Source organism: Mytilus galloprovincialis, chromosome 9 (assembly GCF_965363235.1).
Source record: "Mytilus galloprovincialis chromosome 9, xbMytGall1.hap1.1, whole genome shotgun sequence".
Lineage (NCBI taxonomy): Eukaryota > Metazoa > Mollusca > Bivalvia > Mytilida > Mytilidae > Mytilus > Mytilus galloprovincialis.
This window is the reverse complement of record NC_134846.1, coordinates 52,647,098-52,667,009: the sequence shown is the minus strand read 5'-3', so window position 1 is coordinate 52,667,009 and position 19,912 is coordinate 52,647,098. Positions and strand designations below refer to the sequence as shown.

Sequence of the window (19,912 nt, the reverse complement as noted above, 5' to 3'; positions counted from 1 at the left end):
CCTTATTGTTTGACAATGGTGTACAATTAGAAAGATGTTCAGTTCGAGAACAGGGAATATTTTGACAAAATGTGTCTTTGAATAAACGTTCATAGCTTTCTTTCAACCATCCTATATGGCAAAATTGCGATTTTCAACTCATCACATTAATGCCGAATTGTTTTATATCTCAATATACATTAAAAACAACTCTTTGTTATTGAAACAAATTTTTCAAAGTACATGCTGTTCTTAGTAATTGTTAATATATCGAATCACAAACTGATGAAATTTACGAAATCTTACTTCCAAAAGCGACGAAATACACATTCTTTTAAGTAGAATTCACCAATAAGGTACTATCATTAGCAATATTTTCTACAGAAAACAATACTGTTTACTTAAAAATTTCACATTAAAAAAAACACTCGACATTTCTTGTATACCTACGCAAAATGCATTCCATTCAAGATCTTAATCACAAACGAGTATCAGAGACCTTTAATCGTCTGAATTTAAAATACAATCATCTGAATTCATTTCTTTTTTTCATCCCTGTTGATGCAGTTTTTCTCGCTCTTTTTTAAGTTCATGTGATTCCCTTAGGTTTTTGAAATGGATCTTTATAATCTTAATAGGTTTTCTATATTTAAACCTGGCAACCTCTGTTGTCTCTAATACTAGAAAAAACGGAAATTCATGTTACTAATGGTTACTCAGTGAACGAAGATTTAGGATTCTACCAAAAGTAGAAAGTCTTCTTCATATCTTGTACGTTTCCTCCAAATTAACTCAGATAAGATGAACTGGAATCTATGCAAAGAGGAATATTTCAACGTACAATTTGTAACCATTCAATTCCGCGACAGCAGCATAACTTTTGGTTCATCTTATGATGATCACATGTCATTGTAAATGCGTTTCGCTCATGTATATTCCCACATACGGAGTTCATTGACAGGGTACCTGTTTGTGTCAATAAAAACCTGTTCCAAAGAGTTATGATAAAGAACAACCTAAATCGACATTTCATACGTGTTACGATTACCATCACGAATTTGATGATTAATGCGATGTGCGGGTGTCAATAGCGATATGTTTCTGCCACCTAAGGTCTTAGATACAAGTATAGTTGTCTGAGTTCGATTTTATCTATGTGTTCTGTTTCCAATCGTGACATTTTTACTAGGTATGGATTCGCATAGTTGTTGTTGCATGTAAAGCAACATACATTTACTATGTCGACACACGTGTTCTTGTTATCTTTATATAGAGTTCATGTTTATGTTGGTTACTGTTACCTAAATTTATCTCGATTGTCGATTTATAAATTTTGAAAATCGGTAGAATTCTGTCGCCTTATTTCTTATTTTATACACATACATCATGCACGATAATTTTATGAATCCGTCCTTCTCTGTTTTTGGTGCAAGCATAAAAAAGACGATAAACTCTCACTTGTTTATATAAAATGCCAAAAACTCTAAACTAAAATTATTGCTTCCATTATGTGACTATATAAAATATAACCTTAAAATGATGTGCTGAGTTATACCAGCTAGTGAAGTCAGTAGATTTGTTTTTATCAAAAGAACTACTGAAAAAAAAAAAAAAACAACACTAAGTCTTTATAAATTTTATGACGTTGTGTTCGAAATTTTTTCTATGTTTTACCTTTAACATAAATGCGCAAACCCGATTACTGGTATAAGAAAGCCAGTAAAAATTGTGACCAAAATCTTATATGAAAAAAGATGACAATTTTGCAATAGTAAATCATTTAAATACTCTACATCACCATTCATCATGTACAACTGAAAGATCGACAACATCTCATTATCCAACAGTGGTTTACTACTTAAAATGGAGCTGAAAATAAAAACATTCTGATTTAGGTCATGGAATTTTTATCATTGTGAAAAACTTTCTGGATTTCACACCGAACGTGATATTATCGAAATGTCTTTCAACTTTTTTGTCAAATTTGTGAATTTTATAATTCACATTTTTATCGGTCTGGTCGTGTTTCTCAATCTTTAGTTTTCTATATTTTTTGTTTTGTGTACTATTTAATGGTTGTCTTTTTTGTCATTTGTTTTGTCATGACGTTGTCAGTTTAGGTTATTTACAACTTATGAGTTTGAATGTCTCTTGTGTATCTTTTGCCTCTCTTCTATAGCAATGTTACAACGACTGTATATGAGGATAAGACGAATTGTGAAGAGACGATGTGGTATACTTTAAACAAAAAATTGATGTAAAAACACAAGTGCTTGCACATTACTGTATGCCATATAAAGATCGTGAGACATAGTTATCGCTGTCATTGTAAAGACAGCTTGCATATTCGGAAGAAGTAAAATCACAAAAATACCAAACTCCGAGAAAAACTAAAAACGAAAAGTTCCTTATAACTATATGGGATATACATTTCCCAACTTATTCGATATTCAAGAGCTTGCAGTTCCTACTCAGACATAGTAAAACGTCACCAGTGTCTGAGCAGAAAGTTGATAAACCAGAAATATGTCAGAGAATGTCTTGTCTTTTTTCTTAAAAAAAAGTTCATCGGAAGGTACCAAGACCTTGTTGATAAATATTCCGTATTAACTTCACAAATAATATATGATGGTCTTGCTGTATTAATTCCGCATACTAACGTTGTTTATCATCTTAAGGTAGATCATTAGTAGATGTTTTTTGAGAAAGAATTTTCTTATAATTTGCCAAAATGAAGATTTAAATATGCTTTTTTGAAAAATATAATAAAAACTATGGATCACCGTGCTATTTTTCAAGCTATGAGTCGTTGAAAATTGCCTAAATTTGGTTGGTTTGTTCATGAAAAAAACACATAAGAGTGCATACAAAAAAATCTATGAGATAGAATTTTGAAATAAATTGTGAAAAGATAGGTTTTATAATATGTTTTAAGAAAATAAAAAGGAAACATGGTATCACCGAACTTGTTTTCTTGCCACAAGTAAAAATGAAAAATTTCCCTATTAGCCCAGTATAAATTTTGTACTAAAAGAGTTATCTCCCCTTAAGATATGTTCCTTACGTCGTAACTACAATCCCCTTCCCTTTCATGAATGTGACCTACCGAATTAGACTATTTACCGGATTTGTCATCACCTAAGCAACACGACGGGTGTCACATGTGGAGCAGGATCTGCTTACCCTTCCGGAGCACCTGAGATCACCCCTAGTTTTTTGGTGGGGTTCGTGTTGTTTATTCTTTAGTTTTCTATGTTGTGTCGTGTGTGCTGTTGTTTGTTTGTCCTTTTCATTTTTAGCCATGGCGTTGTCAGTTTGTTTTAGAATTATGAGTTTGACTGTCCCTTTGGTATCTTTCGTCCCTCTTTTAAAAATGGCTCATTTGAAAAAAAAAATGATTTTAAAAACCAAAAAGGTTGATATTTGTTAGAATATTTTGAATAATACAATAAATTAACAAGTTTTCTTTATATAAATAAACTGTCTAACCATTAAATTGCAAATCTGTTTCCAAATTTGCTGATTTGGGCAAATAACTAGACCGATTTTGTACTGTGATTGTACAATCCAAGATGGCGGTATACCATGATTCTACGTTAATAACGTGTTATATTTGTTCCTTTATATGTCTTTGTTCTATTATTAATATTACTTTTACTGTTTGGTCTGTTTTCGGTGATATCCATTTGACGTGGCTCGGTACTTATACATCCTGTCAATGTGTTGTTTGTATTATCTTTCATTTTTTCTGGTGTGTTTTGTACGTGTGACTTTTTCTGTTTCTTTAGAAATATAACGTCGCTATGTAGTTTTAAACAAATCGCCATTAAGTCACATGTCATTGTTCTATCATAATGCCTTTATGGTATTGTTCTATTAGAATTTTGAAAATACTTTGAACGACAAAATTATTTCATATATCTTCCTGTGTAAATGTTTACATTCTAGCGCCAAACAAGCGACTCTACACCAGAGTTGATGTGAACCTTGCCATTCAGTCACAGGACTTCAAATATGTCAATCCTTTATGCGTTGATTTAAAATACATAAATAAAAAAGCAATAGATGTGGTTGTTAAATTTGGTGGATGCTTTTTTCGTTCTTCTTTGTTAAATATTTGTTTGTTTTTGTTCTAATTGAGATGGTGAAACGTTGGTGACTGCTGTGCCCCTTATATGACACGTCTATCTATTATCTATCATGTCTGTTTTGTTCAAGCATCGTTGTAAATATAATGCAATTTGATGCGGCTGTCATATAAGTGAGAGGTTATATATATATATATATATATATATATATATATATATATATATATATATATATATATATATATATATATATATATGTTCATTGTGTTTATTGTGTTAATATATGTTGGTCACAAACTGTAAAGTTTATATGCCAATAAAATATTTGATTTAATTTGATTTTATAGCGATATAAAACCAGGTTTAATCCACCATTTTCTACATTTGAAAATGCCTGTACTAAGTCAGGAATATGACAGATGTTGTCCATTCGTTTGATGCGTTTTATCCTTTGATTTTCCATTTAAATAGGGACTTTCCGTTTTGAATTTTCCTCGGAGTTCAATCCTTTTGTGATTTCACTTTTTTGTATTCTGTGTAAATATTATGTTTAAACATTTGATATAGGAAAAGGGAAAAGACGAATAATATGAATGTATAACACTGTACTTTTATTGATATCTTCATAAAATGAAAAAGAAATTTGATATGCAACAGGGACTTCTACAAGAACCTTAAGTGAAATAAGTAACATTATTGTGATCTGATATCTGTTCGTTAACGCTTATATGTTTGTTTAATTTCTGAAAGATCACAATGCTATTCTCATTTGCTCATTGTTGAAGGCCGCATGATGACCTATAGTTGTTAATTTCTGTGTCATTTGATCTCTTGTGAAGAGTTGTTTCATTGACAATAATATCTTCTTTATATATATATATATATATATATATATATATATATATCATTTGAATATTCTGAGTCTCTCGTCTGAGTAGTTGCTTCAACGGGGAGACCGCCAATTTCTAAGTGAAGACATGTATCAATCCCGCTTTCTATTTCATCTTTTGGGTTGTTACCTACTTTTCCCACCATTTTATCTGTAAGGGAGTCTGTACATCAAGAGAAAGCTCATCCATCATGCAATGTTTTGGATCCATGCGTACTGGTTCAGTCTCCTATATATTTTGAACTACTTGTGGATTTGTTCCATTTTTTTTTTTCGAATTTCATCCTGTATGTTCGGTTATGGTCTGTATTTACTTAAATGCAGATCGTATACTAAGCACTCTTTTGTCGCTAATGTTTGCAGCTTTTGAAATTTAACTACAGAATTCAGCGCTCAAGGCAAAATGTGATGGCCACTTGCTTTCCTTTTGTATAAATAATAATAAAAATAAAGAATAACAGCATTCAATTTTTTTATTTACAGTTTTTGTAAATGGTTAAACATATTTTAAAAATTGAACGCGTCTTTTTGTAAATTCATTAGTTTGAATAAGCGTTGACCGAATTTTTTGTATGACACGCGGAAACGCTTCATTGTGCGCTCGGTCAACTTTTTTTTTTAATGTTATTTTGAAATGAACTTTTCAAGGTTAAATTCAGAATGACGCGAGATTGCTGTTAGCCAATCAAAATAACGTATTATAATGAAACATGCATGTAGTGTAATTATATAGACATATGATTAAGATGTGGTATGAGTGCCTATGAGACAACGATTTATGGTATTAATACTCAAGTTGAATTTGAGAGTAAAACTTTGAAAACAAAACCTCGAAAGAAATTGTCTATTGAGATGAAAGAAGTCATTGCATGTGAAATGGATTATGAAGATGTTCATTTCATAGCTATTCAATGAAATGTATAATCGTGAATTCATGTTTATCAATTATCCATATTTACAAGATATGTTATCAACTATTTTGTTTTTAAATTAATGTATACAAATGTGATTAAAAAAAAACAGGAAGTAAACGAACATTGCGAAAAAAAATGATGAATTCACATAAAATGCAGTTACATATTTTGTTTATTTTATTTTTTTGTTTCAACGAGATAAAACGTACAATAATTAATATAACTAAAACACACCCGTGATATCGCGGGTCCGTGACTGAATTAAAGTATATAACTAAGCGCAAGCCTTATCTTAGTATTAGTACTGTCATCTGATAAAGTCATGCCGATTATAAGATACACAATTTTCTCTGCTTTCAAATCTTTCTGTTTGAACCCGTTGAACTGGAACTTATGGCAATTATTGGTAATAGTAATTATTTGGAAAACAAAAGGTCCTGGAATGGAGTATTTTTTAATCAACAGCATTGTCCTATATTAGTTATAAATAAAGTTGAATTCTTTGATTCGCTGTTTTACGTCATGCCCGCTAACAAATTGAAAGTTATTTTTAGTCCAGATTTTTAGTATTCGTATTGTTATCTTAGAAAGTCTTACGGATTAAAATACTACAATAGGTAACAATTTGACAATTTAGTAGTGTCAACCCTGTGATTATGACCCGTGTATATAGCATATTAATTTTGAATACACCGTTTAGTGGTGCGCCTGTCAGATGCGGAATTCGAACGTACAGATAAGGTAATAGGTAACAGGTGATTATACTATTGGTATCGGTATCGGACTCGACCCGGAACTTCCTAATTATTGGCAATATTAATTACGTGGAAAACAAAAGGGTCTGGAGTGGTGTACTTTTTAATCCACACCTTTGTACTATATTAGTTGTATATAAAGTTGAATTCCGAAGTTTGATTCGTCGTTTTTACGTGATGACGGCTGACAAATTGGACCTCGTAATTTTAGTATTATAGATATATTTGTTGTTCATAATAATATCAATAATTCTTCTAATTATCTATCTGATTAAAATTTAAATTTTTTGATTAATTTCAATGCATTTTTTATATATTTTTACTTTTTACTTTCCTATTTTCTTTACGCCAATACTTCAGCCAGCATATCTTAAATTGGTTCTATCAGAGACATATAATGTATTATATGTCTCTGGTTCTATCATTATTTTTATTTTTGTCATAAGACCTATATCTTTGGACAATTCGATAAAAGGCACACAATGTCAACTGTAACAAATTAGAAGTAAAGTAGGTGCAAACAGTGTAATCGGTACTTAAAAGAATAATATGTTGATTGACATAAACTGATACGCCCATAAATTTATTTTGGATAAAATAACTGATTCAACGCGTTTACAATAAAGATCTGTGTGTGTATATCAAAAAAATAATTCACATGTCATTCAACATAAAATACATTTTTCTTTTTAATTTTCAAATATATGGCTAATTTTGTTGTTTATATCTCAATAAGTGTACACAATATACTAGTAGTGTAAATAGTTATAAGAATCTTCAGGAATTAAAATGCATTTTTGTATAATCTTACCTAAAACAACACAAAAAAAAAAAACCCGTGTGACAATAATATGAACTTCCAACGTATATGACGGCACGTGACGTATGCACTTTTCAACGGGCCCCTTTTCGATAGGACAATTGCTCTTTTTTTTAAATAGATATTTTCTAATGGACGATTGCGCTTTAAAAAAAAGAAGAGATGTGTGTTTCCTTCACAACTTTTTCTCTTTTTAACATGACATTAGAGTTAGAAAATGCATCATGGTTGACAAAATTTAACTGATGATTTGATAATATCCAAAACACAGCATATTCATACACATATATATATATATATATATATATATACATTCATTTATTCAGTCATTTAATACATTCATATATGAATATATATAGCACAACAATGTTAAATCTGCAAATTTTGTTCTTCCCTCGCTGGGATTCGAACTCATACTATTTGGATATCGAGATAAGATCGCCTGCATTGTGTCCAGCGCCATACTCCAATCGACCACACTTAGACTGCAATATGTGCTTTCAGTCGTGAATCACCTTGTCGTAGAGTTGCCACATTTGCATATATATATATATATATATATATATATATATATATATATACAGCCTAAAGTATGTTTTCTCTGTTTAGTTTTTGTGATACTTTCCACTGACCAATACCCTACATGGTTCTTTTTTTTGGGCAAAACATGACCATGAGTATTCTGAGAATTAAAATTCAAAAATTTTCAGTGAGTTAAAATATTTGAAAAAATCAAGTAACCGACTAAACGATTATTTTGTGGAATAAAAATAATCTACATAAAATCATCTACCTTAAAAAAATTATATCACTACTTCCCCCCAAAAAGGGATTAATTTTGAATATTCACAAAGATATATGATTGCTTCTTGTTATTTTTTTTTTTTTTTTTTAAATTGTTGAGACATTTCACATCCGACACCTATAAATTCCGAATTACTAAAAATACCCTACCCTATAAAAATCATGAATCTTTCTTCAAAGTCAACATATACAGGTGGTAAAAAAATAATAATTTCAGTTTCTATGGTGAGTTTACAGCATTAGAAACATAACATGCACTTGGAAATATGATTACACCAACGGACATATAGGTACTTACCGAAAACAAGTTTCAACAAAATGTTATAAAAAAAAAAGAAAGTAATTCGGACTTAACTACACATGATCAGTCACAATAGCTATTTGATATTTATTGGAGGCAATTACATGGTTTTAACAAAATAATTCTTAAAGATACACAAGTCAACGTGACTTTTGTACAAGTTGCAAATCTCTGAAGCGATTGGGAGATTGTCTCCTGAATGATTTCGCTGTCATGGTCGTTTTCAAAATTTCTTTTATCTTGGGCTTTATGAAATGCCAGAGGTTCCTTCATACATGCATACTTTGAGGCTCCTGAAAATTAAAGGAAACTTAATTTTTCATTGGAAACCTAGCTTTTTGTAAGCCTTTTTTCGTGCATGCAGTTTATCTATTTCCATTTGATTTGTTAATCCAAACCAAAAAAAGGTTTATGTGTAGTTTTTGTTTTATTGTTATTTTTTTTTCCGTTAAAATTTTACGAAAATGTAAGTAAAAAGTCATTTAAAAAAAGGATTAATATATTGCGCCGTTTTATTTTCCGTCGCCAATTTGGGGCGACAAAACAAGTACCCGTTAGCCGATTTAGAATATCTTAGAGTGCGTGTACGTCCTTGTCGTCTGAATATTGTTATTTGAAAATTCAACCGATTTCAATATGTACTGAAATGTTATATCTATCTTTATCTTAAGTTACACATGTACCAGTGCGTTATGTATTGTAACATACCATTCTTAGACATAAAGTATGGCCAGACATCCGTTCCAACGAACGAATTCTGGATTTTTTTCAAAATGTTATCTTTCAATCGACTCCATGGTGGGATTGAGATACGAATTAGTTAAAGTTCCTTAATTTAAATGATGGATGTAAATTAGTTATTGCAAATGTCTTTTAAACTATCATAAATTTTAAAGAACATCTCGACATTATTATTATATTATATTTATATCCAATTTTCGTTTGTCCCATGTTCGAATGTTTTCTTTTTAATAGGAATGCAATATTTTCAAGAAGACAAAAGATGCATTGTCACAATAATTTACGTTATAAAATACCCGTCAGAATAATAATATTTTTTAGGGAATATATTTATCAAAATATATATATATATATACTAGTGAAAATTACTACAATTAAATAATCTCGATGACATATTTGCATAGTGCTTAATTCTTTAGGTACTCATTTTTTTCATATAAAAAATGCTTTGACATGTTTTCAAATTATTAATGTTTAAACAAATCTTGTTACCAAATCCTGCATTACCAATTCAGGCCATGATAAAATTAATATGACAATGGCTAACTTGCCTTCGATCTATTTAAAAAATAAAAAATACAGAAATATTCATTCCGTTCAAGGTTCTTGACATAAATGCCGTAATGAAATAAATTTACACGAGTATTCCAAACTATTTGTCAACTTAAGGTAAATAGTGAAGATCTGCATTTTCATAATGTTTCCTTTATTCATTCTTGCACTAAAATTAAATACACGAATATTAATCCCTATTTACGAAATTAGTGTTTAATTTACAGACTTTATGTTTACAAAAGCAAAATGCTTCATTTTTTTTATCACAACAATTAATACCAATAACCATTTCAAATTGTATTTATTACGTATATTAAATTTTCAAAACGATTGGTTTAATATGTTTATTTAAATTCAAAATTGTTCACTTGTATTATTTTTCTTTTTCCGATAATTTATTTTTAACCCCAGACTGAACAAGCCTGTGACGTCAGTCGAAATGCATTATGGGATGTAAACAACATTAAATTGGCAAAGATGTCATAAATAAAATGTGAATTTATTGATATTTTAAGCATAGTATGGATATAAACGAAATGGGGGAACGAGTATTTGCTGCCGAACGTATTCTAAAGAAGAGGATCAGAAAGGTATGTTGAATCCTTTGTTCCCTTTGTGTATCTTGGCGCGAGACATCCACAAGCTCAGTCATCCCTCGCCCTACATAACGATTCATATTTTGTTTTATTTGTCTTGCAGGCTAAAGTTGAATATTTTGTAAAGTGGAAAGGATGGTCTCCAAAGTAAGTAAACATTATTTATCTTGTTAATTAAAATAATCAATTAGATAATACTTAATTTGAAATTGTACATGTTTACTCATGACAGATTAAATTAATATCTTATTTATATGTTTTAATTTTATCAGATACAACACGTGGGAACCAGAAGAAAACATCTTGGATTCTAGATTAATTGTTGCTTTTAATTCAAGGTAAGTAATACACTAAAGAAAGTAAGCAAGTGTGTATTGGAGTTAACTTTGTGATTTATTTTATTTTATATAACAATGTTCGTTTTTTAAACACATGTTTGACATTGTAATAATATTATATCATATAAAAAAATAAAACTTGATCTGGTGTACTGTCACATTTGTATTGATTTATTACTGCGAATTAAGTTCATTTCTCTCTCTGATAAATTTAATCGTGATCGCGTGAAGTTTACACAACGACTTAACATGCACATTAAAAAGGAAAAGAAAGATTAAACGCTTGATAAATTTAATTTCAGCGATGAGGCACAACCGAAGAAAAGAGGACCGAAGCCGAAGAAACAAAAGTTACAGGTAAATTATACTTAAATGCACTTAAGTAAATGTGCTAACATATTTTAGATAAAGCAGACAATTATGTTTATTGATTTCTTGTATGTTTTATTGGTATGTTTTTCAATACAGAATGGAATTGACTGATATTTTACTTGTTATTTCTTGCCTTAGAAAATAAATGCTTGTGAATATATATATATATTTTTAAGTAAAAGTATTAGCTAGGATATTAAGTATTTTTGTGCTTTTATCAATGTCCATTCTTGTTAATTTTATGCACTGACAGAGATGTATGATAATTATATGTCTTTGGTTTTAAGAAAAATATTTTAAAATGAAAAACAAAATTAAATTTGTATTTTAATTTGAATTAAATATTTCTTACATATATTATATTTAAATATAGCCAACATGTATCATTATGCCTATGATTGTGGTAATATATAAACCTTTATATTTTTTCTATATTAACACTGTGCATGCAGGATTCTAAAAAAATGTTCTTGGGAAATTTTGATTTGCTTTCTACATTTTATTGTACTGTACATCACCCTTGGTAAAATGATCATGAGGTGGTATTAAATTAACAAGAATTTCCGAATGATAGATAAAAACCAGTTAAAAACAATATTGTTAATTTTGTTGGTACGTTAATGCTCGTTAATATTCGCAGACAAATTATGCACGGATGTATAGAAGAACTTGGTTATATGAAATAGTTGACATACATAGACATTGTGTGCAACTATATCAAGGCAATTTGAATAGAATAATAAAAAAAAATGAGACATATTTGTTTTTCAAACGTACATTGTGGAATTTATGAAGTTAAAAATAGACCTTCGAGAGAAACACGTTTTAGCTTTTAACAAGATTGATTAGAGAAATTATACTGGGTACGGAGATCGCGAAGTTTAGAATGTACTTTAATCAATGGCCTCAAACTATGAACAACATGTAAACACGAGTTTGAAAAAATATAGAATTCGTCATGATGTTAAATAGGCAAGGTTTTAACAAAATAGATATACTAATAGATACATTTTCCACTAAATTATTTCATCGACACACTGTCATTTTCAACAGGCCTTTTAATCTTGATTAATTTTAATGTCGCATCTGCGTGCATGTGTTTTGATACCAAACATGTGCCATATGATGCATTCCGTGGATTGCATTAATTATAAATAAACTAAATTTCAGGTGACTTGTTTGTAATCGGAGAATTATTCTACAAAAATCGGATCATATTTTGCATGCCAACTGCCCTATTCTTCTTCTCTATATAAATAAAGCAGCTATAGGCTTTCGTATACTAAATGGGTATTTGCTTCTGAAAGAAATTCGTTGACTTTTAAATCATACCTTTGGCTTTGTAGTTATTTTATGTCACACAAAAATTTGTTTAATAAAAAATACATTATTTGATATAAAACGAAAAACATGTTCTTTATAGGTCCGTGTATATTTGCGTCCATTCGTTTTTCGTTTTGAGAAATCAAAAACCAAAAACGAAAGTGCATATTTTCGTTATAATTCTTTATCGGTGAACGATAAATACACATAAATGTTCGCGACAGCTGGTAACTTACTCCGGAAAATATTTTCATTTGCAACATGGCCTCTACTTCTAAATATTTTTTAAATGTTGCAGGGACATTGCCGGTGGAATTTTCGGTATACGGATTTATTTTTATGGGGTTTCATGTGCATGCATCTCTTTCGTATTTTTTCTGTATGAATAAAGATTGGCTTTATAAGAACAGGCGGTCGCGATGGATTATATTTTTTATATATTCTTTTAATTAATTGAAGTTGTAGATAAATATTATGAACTGTAAAATTATTTTCATAAGATGTATATTTTTTTTAATTTTGAATTTTAAATTGAAAAGAATAATAAACATGATTATTCCAAATACCCGTGAAAATTACCAGGAAAGACAACACTGCAATGGACTAAATACGCGTGCATCATCAAGTATATTAAGTTGCACGTCTGTCCAACTGAAAAAAAAGTGTTTAACCTTATTGTATCATGCATTTGTACAAAGCTATACACGTAAAAATTGATCTCATCGACCCTCAGACGTAAATTAATAGCTTCCGTATGTGATATCTCAGTGTTGGCAAAATAAATATATATATGCGTAGTTTATCAGTTTCCGTGAAATATGAAACGAAAAGAACACTAGATTGTTAGAGTTTGTATAAAATTACGGTCGTTGATGTTGCTACATGTGAGCAAATTCCTGACATTCAAAATATTATACATGTAAAATTACATTTCAAATCGGAGAAGGATATGCAGAAAAATTTAACTCGCAACAAATACATAATTTCTTCAAATAAATTGGATTTTTTTTTTCATTCTAAATATGCATGAAATATTTGCAACTGGGCGTTTGAAAACAACACTCAAACGTAGAAAAAAATAGTGATTAAGCTTTTACGGAAACTATCAAAAATCTGCAATCAACATGCAACAAATTCATTAATTAAAATAAGATACCCAGTATACACTGAAGCTAGATACAACCACTAGTGTGTGTCCTGCGTATTAAAGTTATGTGACGGATAAAAGCTAGTGTTTTTCATATGCCATTCCTTCATCTGTTACTCTTAAGTCATTATCACTGAATTAATCTAAAGATAGATCTACACAAAAGAACGTACAGTTAAAAATCAATTTAGAAAAAGCACTTCAGGCATCTCACAAGTACATGCAAAACATAGATGAAAATATCGTACCAAAAATTGCTCGTAGTATATGAAAGCAAGCTCATTGATAAAGTGCTTCACCTGCTAATAAATACGAAACAGCGGGTTCACGCTTGTTTAACCACATCAATTCTGTACAGTTGAGGTGTGAATATATATACATATTTATTTTTGATGTTACCACTGATTAATTTACAGGAAAACGAGGCTGCAGAAAAGGACAACACTTCAGATAGTGACTCTGACACAGATGATGATAAAAATGACGACGAAGACAAAGACTCGAGTGACGAATCTGCCAATTCGTCAACGGACGATTCGTTCATTAAGACGGAATTTGAAAATAATAAACATGACAAATCTGACATAAACGATGAAAAGTCTACAAAGAATGAAGATAGTGAAAAGGAAAGACGTGAAAATAAACACGATAGAAAATATTCAATTTCAGATGGAAATATGACCGACGAAAATGATTTTCCTCTACCACCAACCCTATCTCCAATAAACATTCGAAGACCGCGTGGTAGAAGTGGTCGTCCGCGAGGAAGACCACGTGGTAGACCACCTTTGGTACGCAGAGACATTGGACCACCGCCTTTACAGGTTGTGCTACGAGGTAGGGGAAGAGGACGGGGACGAGGAAGGATGAGAGGTATAAGAGGAATAAGAAGAGGCAGAGGTCGCGGTCCTGGTCGACCTTTCGGGAGCCGTGGTACGGGTCGTGTGGGGAGACCACCCTTAAATTTAAGAGCTGCAATTACACGTGGTAATATTCATTCCATTCGAAGAGGAAGTTTAAATATAATCAGTAGTATGGAACGTAGAAAACTGATGAAAGAAAAGGCACAACGAATAAAAAACATATTGAATAGAAATGGAGGTACCTCGAACAAACAATCAAACCATGACGACGAGGGTAGTACAAGTCCAGATGAAATTCGAAGAAATCCGTTCATGGAAAGGACACAAAAATCTATGGAAATAAAAAACTACTGGACTCCTCCAACTAGTATCAAAAGTGTTTTGGACCAAGTGAAAATAACTGACGTTACTTCCGCTGATGCGACAATAACTATCCGAGAGGCTACGAGTGAAGACGGATTTTTCAAAAACCGAGATGAGAGCATAGGATCTCCTTCATCAAAGGACAGTGAATGATCGTATGTTGCTTTGTTTTGCTTGTACTAAATGGTGCTATATGTTTAAGGTGCATGATTGGATGGTGGAATGATTGAGCAAATGAAACTGTTGACCATGTTTGCAATAAATTAAAATTGTTGTCTTTAAAACATATTTGTTTAACTTGTTTCACATGCTTGTATTGAAACCATTGCTGTTGAACTGGTAGTTCGTATATCTATCTCGTCCTCCATAATCAGTCCTTATTATACCCGTTGTATATATCTGATGTTTCGAAATACCTGTTATTTTTTTACATTAGGAATAGTTTGACTGTCCCTCAGGCTCTGGTATCTTTCGTCTTTCTTTTACCTCACCTGTTTTTAGCTAAACCTTTTGGAATTTTGGGTCTTCAATGTTTTTAACTTCGTACGTTCTACCTCTTCTTTAGGTTATCAGTAGTCCGTCATTTATCTAAATATTATCTACTGGTTTGCACAACGTGGCCACAGGCCATCGTCTCAAAAAAAATTCCTATATATCTGAATGATTTTTTTCTGAGACGAAAGCCTGTGAGCGTGGCCTATATAATTAGTTACATGATGTGTTAGTAACCTAATACGATATATATGTCTCTTCATTGATGTTGGGAATGTGAAACGGTGGTTGGAATGCCATATAATTTACCTAAATTTAGGATAGACTCTTTAATTACGGAGAGTCGAAATAGGATGAACGGATTATATAAACCCGAAGGTAAATGATAATTCAAGCCCCAAACAAACAAAAAAAAGAAAACAAGTCTAAATTGAAAACAACGTTCAAACCTATGAATACGTTGGAAAACCCGAAACTTTTATACATGTGCATTCGAAACAAATTTCTTGATAAAGGGGTCTTAATACAGCAAAAAAGATAGTTTAAAAAAAAAAACACAAAATAGTTAAAAAAAAGTATATTTGATCGTTGGAATGTCCATTATTTACTCTGCCTTAAAACAATGCTTTAATCGTAGAAAGCTCTTGGATTAGAATAAATTAATAAAATCTGATAATACATTAAAACAAGTTAACATTTAAAAATATTTAATATCTGGTTTATTCATTAATTGGGTGAAGATAGTATCTAGAAAGAGTATTTCCGTCATAACTATATAATATAAAATAAAATGTAATTCACCAAATTAGAATAATTGATTATCTATAACATTATAATGTATTGTATATTTTAGTAACAAATATATGAATTTTGAAATTATAATTATCATTATTGGTGATATTATTTGTCTATTAAGTATATCTTCTTGTTGAGGGTACGAATACCATTCATTTAAAACGCATTATAATACTATCGTCGCTACAAATAATATGATTTTATGTCAATTTCTAATTTAAATAATTATTCTTTGTGTTCGTCTTGCAACAATTTTCATGTTTAAACATTTTAACAAATTACAAAAAACAAGAGTTAGTTCTTATCTGATAGGTAATGTTGCCTCTTGTATTAGTGATTTTTTTTTGTCGGGGAAAGCGTTTCAGCTACAAACTCGTCAACGATATCTACACAATTGTTTACCTCATAAATAGTATCAAATGCTTTCTTATTTTTTTTTTTTAAATACACGAGGCATAATTTTGGTAGAAGTCAAACTCATTCAAGGTGAAATTCCGACTGAAGAATTTGTCATACTAGTTTAAGCGCAATTACAGAATTGATCAAATTTTTTTTTATACCAAACTATCATGTCATAATCGATAATAATTTTGTTATAGGAATGACTGAACATTCAACAACAGCAGCAGTAATCCACGCAGCAATGCAAATATAAAACTTTTGAAACCAATCTAATAAACACGTCGCGTATTTTGAAGGCAGACCTAGACCTAAAGTATTTAAGTTAATGAATAAAAACAAAATTAAATTAATAATAAATTGATCAACGAGGAAATTCCGAATCTTCAGTGTAAGCAGTGCTTTCTGTATAAACCTTCAAAATAATTATATGAAAAATAGAACTTTGAGGCTTTCGTTTTTTTCATACTTTTGTCTTTATTTAAGTTTATAGTTAAGGTTTTAAAAGTTTCACGTGATAGTATTTACATTAGAAAGTTTTTAGCATTTTTTAGAAGATTAATCAAAATTTAAGATATGAAAAATAAACGCTTTGAAATTTAGCCGGTGACTTTACATCTGAACATTTTCGCAAAGTTTTTTTTAAGATTTTTTCATGAAAACGCAAGTTGGTTTTCAAGTACTTGGATACTTATCGCTAATTGAAAGTATCTCAATTAATATAAAAAAGACATTTCCTCCTATGTAAAATTGAAGTCCAGTCCGTGAATATTGCGAAAAATTAAACAAATGCAAAAATAATAAAATTAATGGAATATGCGATATTTTAAATTGTGGAACTATTTTTATTTATTAATTATAAATCAATATCAACCATATCAAAAGTCATGCATTCACTGTATTGGTCTACACAATTACCAAGTTACATTCTTGTTTCTGCTGTACCACTGATCCTTTTCCCATCCGTTTCACTTTTCAGTTGTGTCACCTTCCTTGAAATGTTTTGATCTTTACGTTCGTCCACAGGATAGACACGAGGTCTTCTCTTCTTACATAACAAAAACAAGGCAAAGCTTTTCCTGAACTTCTCGTTCATGAATGCGTAGACGATCGGATTGTAACAACTACTACTCATGGCCAGACACTGAAGAAAGACACGAATCGTGTTGACCGTGACAGAAATTTTTGTATTGCTCTTCTCTGTGATAATATTAAAAAGCTGCAGTGGTAGCCAGCAGACAACGAATAAGGAAATTACTGTGACCAACATTTTAATTGCCCGCCTCTTTTGGCGAAGACGCGACCCGTCTGTGCGGTTAACAGTTGAGGTTGTACTGAAATTAAATTTCCCCCATAGTTTATGTATGATTATTCCATATAAATTCGCCATCACCATCAAGGGAAACATAAAAAGAATACCAAAGCTCAACCAGAGTCGTAAGAATTGTTGCTGTGGTGTTTCGTATTTTGGAAATAAACATTCAGTTATTTTTTCTCCACACCCTGAAGTAAATTCAACCAGTTCATAACTTTTTGCTTGTGGAATTCCAGATAAAGCAGACACAATCCAAACTGTCGAAAGAATAGACGCCATTTTAAATTTTGTTTGAAAAAAATGAAGTTTGAAAGGAAAAACTATGGCATAGAATCTATCTAGGGCAATGCAACACAATGTCAAAGAACTGCATCCAACTGAAAAGGTAGTCATAAAAGGTACCAGTTTACATGCAAATCTGCCCAATGTCCAATGATGCGAAATTACAAATCCAATATTAAATGGCACAGTACTTACAATCAAAAGCAAATCACTTCCTGCCAAGGAAACGATAAAAATATTTGTTGTAGAACGCATATGCTTGTTGAATATGAAAGTCAGAAGCACTAATGAATTTCCAACAATGGAGACGGCAATTATTAGCACATATAAAGTTACAAGGACGGATTGCAACTGTTTACCTATTTCATAATTGTCTGGTAGGGATAAGTACGGAAACGAGCGCAAGAAAATTTGACAAGGACTAGAACTGTGTCCTGCTTTTCCGCAACACATTGTTTTATATAATAAACCGAACAAATTTGGACTAAATACTCCATTTTTGCTAACTGCACTACTGTTGCCGTATGCTGAATTTGTAAAGTTTGTTTGTTCTATCGTACTATAGTAAACATTCATATCACTAGTATTTGAATATGATGGTGTTGTCATATCTATCAATTCAGTCGTGCCACGATTTAATACTGGCGAGGTCACCATTCTGAGCGCGGTATGATAAAGACCAAATCAACTATTCACCATGAATTAGAATGAATATCACAGAAATTTCTTTTACGGCAAAAGTTACGCTTGACTCTGAGCAAACAAGTTTCTTACAAAAATGATGTTTAAAAACAAATCTATATGTGAAAACATCAGATAACCAATCAAATGATCTTTTATCTCATAAAGTGAGGATTATAAAGAAATCATCATTTTGTTTTATTTCTCCACGTCAGATATAAACATGTCGCAATATGTCATTAGGCTATACCGTTTACATGTACACTTGTACTTTTGCGAAGTACTTTCTGCTACTTATTCAGTATTTTATCGTACGCACCTTATTATCTCGATATGATGCTATGGATTCAATGTCGTCATTTCCGGTTTGTTCGCACATTAGATTGCAGAGTAAACAACGTACAAAGAACCCATATGGCCCGAATAAGATAAGTCAAATGATCATTACAGACTGTTTAAATCCAGCAATTTCCTGTTACATATAATAATCCGAATAATATTGTTGGAGCAGTTCTACTACATTTGTAGTTATCAGAATGAAATGTATCAAAGTTGTTGATTCCCCGAGTTGCTGTTAATGCATGTTTACCTGCTACTTTATAAGATCCAACTTTTATTTGTACAAGTAGGAACGTTGAATATAGAAAATCCGAGTCAAATAAGTTTACTAATCTCACATAAAACATCGAAAAACATTATGGATATTCATAACCTTCAGATCGCAAACATATTACTAGAGACATCCAATGGAATATCGACGCAACTAGTCAGAATATAGTAAACGTATATAATAAATCATAATTCAAACTTTTATGTAGGTCTCACCATATGTAGTGTTGTGTATAATGTTGTTTGTGTTTTGGACGTTTTTGGTATTTTGCAATGTCGTTGTTAGCCCGTCACCGACTAATGATAGATATAAGAAGATTAATATCTTCTGCTTTGCTCTCATGTGCAGACAAATATATAATATAATCATATAATATAAAAAAGAAGATGTGGTATGATTGCCAATTAGACAACTGTCCACACGAGACCAAAATGACACAGACATTAACAACTATAGGTCACCATACGGCCTTCAACAATGAGCAAAGCCC

At 31.0% G+C, this 19,912-nt stretch overlaps 2 protein-coding genes across 3 annotated transcripts; one reads left to right on the top strand and one right to left on the bottom strand.

Annotated features, from left to right (window-relative positions):
• Positions 1-10,274: 10,274 nt before the first annotated feature.
• LOC143045263 (uncharacterized) lies at positions 10,275-15,132 on the top strand. 2 transcript variants are annotated; one of them, XM_076217641.1, is made up of 6 exons: positions 10,275-10,436; positions 10,546-10,589; positions 10,715-10,780; positions 11,083-11,137; positions 11,526-11,555; positions 14,039-15,132. In XM_076217641.1, exons 1-6 carry the CDS (start codon positions 10,368-10,370, stop codon positions 14,999-15,001), a joined length of 1,227 nt encoding a protein of 408 aa, XP_076073756.1. In that variant the 5' UTR covers positions 10,275-10,367; the 3' UTR covers positions 15,002-15,132. The 2 variants fall into 2 exon arrangements, with proteins under 2 accessions (XP_076073756.1, XP_076073757.1); XM_076217642.1 differs by lacking the exon at positions 11,526-11,555.
• A 2,233-nt stretch (positions 15,133-17,365) lies between these two features.
• Positions 17,366-19,148, bottom strand: LOC143046970 (QRFP-like peptide receptor). Its single transcript, XM_076220000.1, has one exon. The coding sequence runs from the start codon at positions 18,786-18,788 to the stop codon at positions 17,457-17,459; it is 1,332 nt and encodes a 443-aa protein (XP_076076115.1). The 5' UTR covers positions 18,789-19,148; the 3' UTR covers positions 17,366-17,456.
• Between the last annotated feature and the right edge of the window lie 764 nt (positions 19,149-19,912).

Excerpts from the sequence above, each read along its gene's own strand:
- LOC143045263 (XM_076217641.1), top strand. The coding sequence starts at position 10,368 with ATGGATATAAACGAAATGGGGGAACGAGTATTTGCTGCCGAACGTATT. Across the intron at positions 10,781-11,082 it reads ATTGTTGCTTTTAATTCAAG|CGATGAGGCACAACCGAAGA; the intron begins GTAAGTAATACA and ends ATTTAATTTCAG. Across the intron at positions 11,556-14,038 it reads TCATTATGCCTATGATTGTG|GAAAACGAGGCTGCAGAAAA; the intron begins GTAATATATAAA and ends ATTAATTTACAG.
- LOC143046970 (XM_076220000.1), bottom strand. The coding sequence starts at position 18,788 with ATGGTGACCTCGCCAGTATTAAATCGTGGCACGACTGAATTGATAGAT.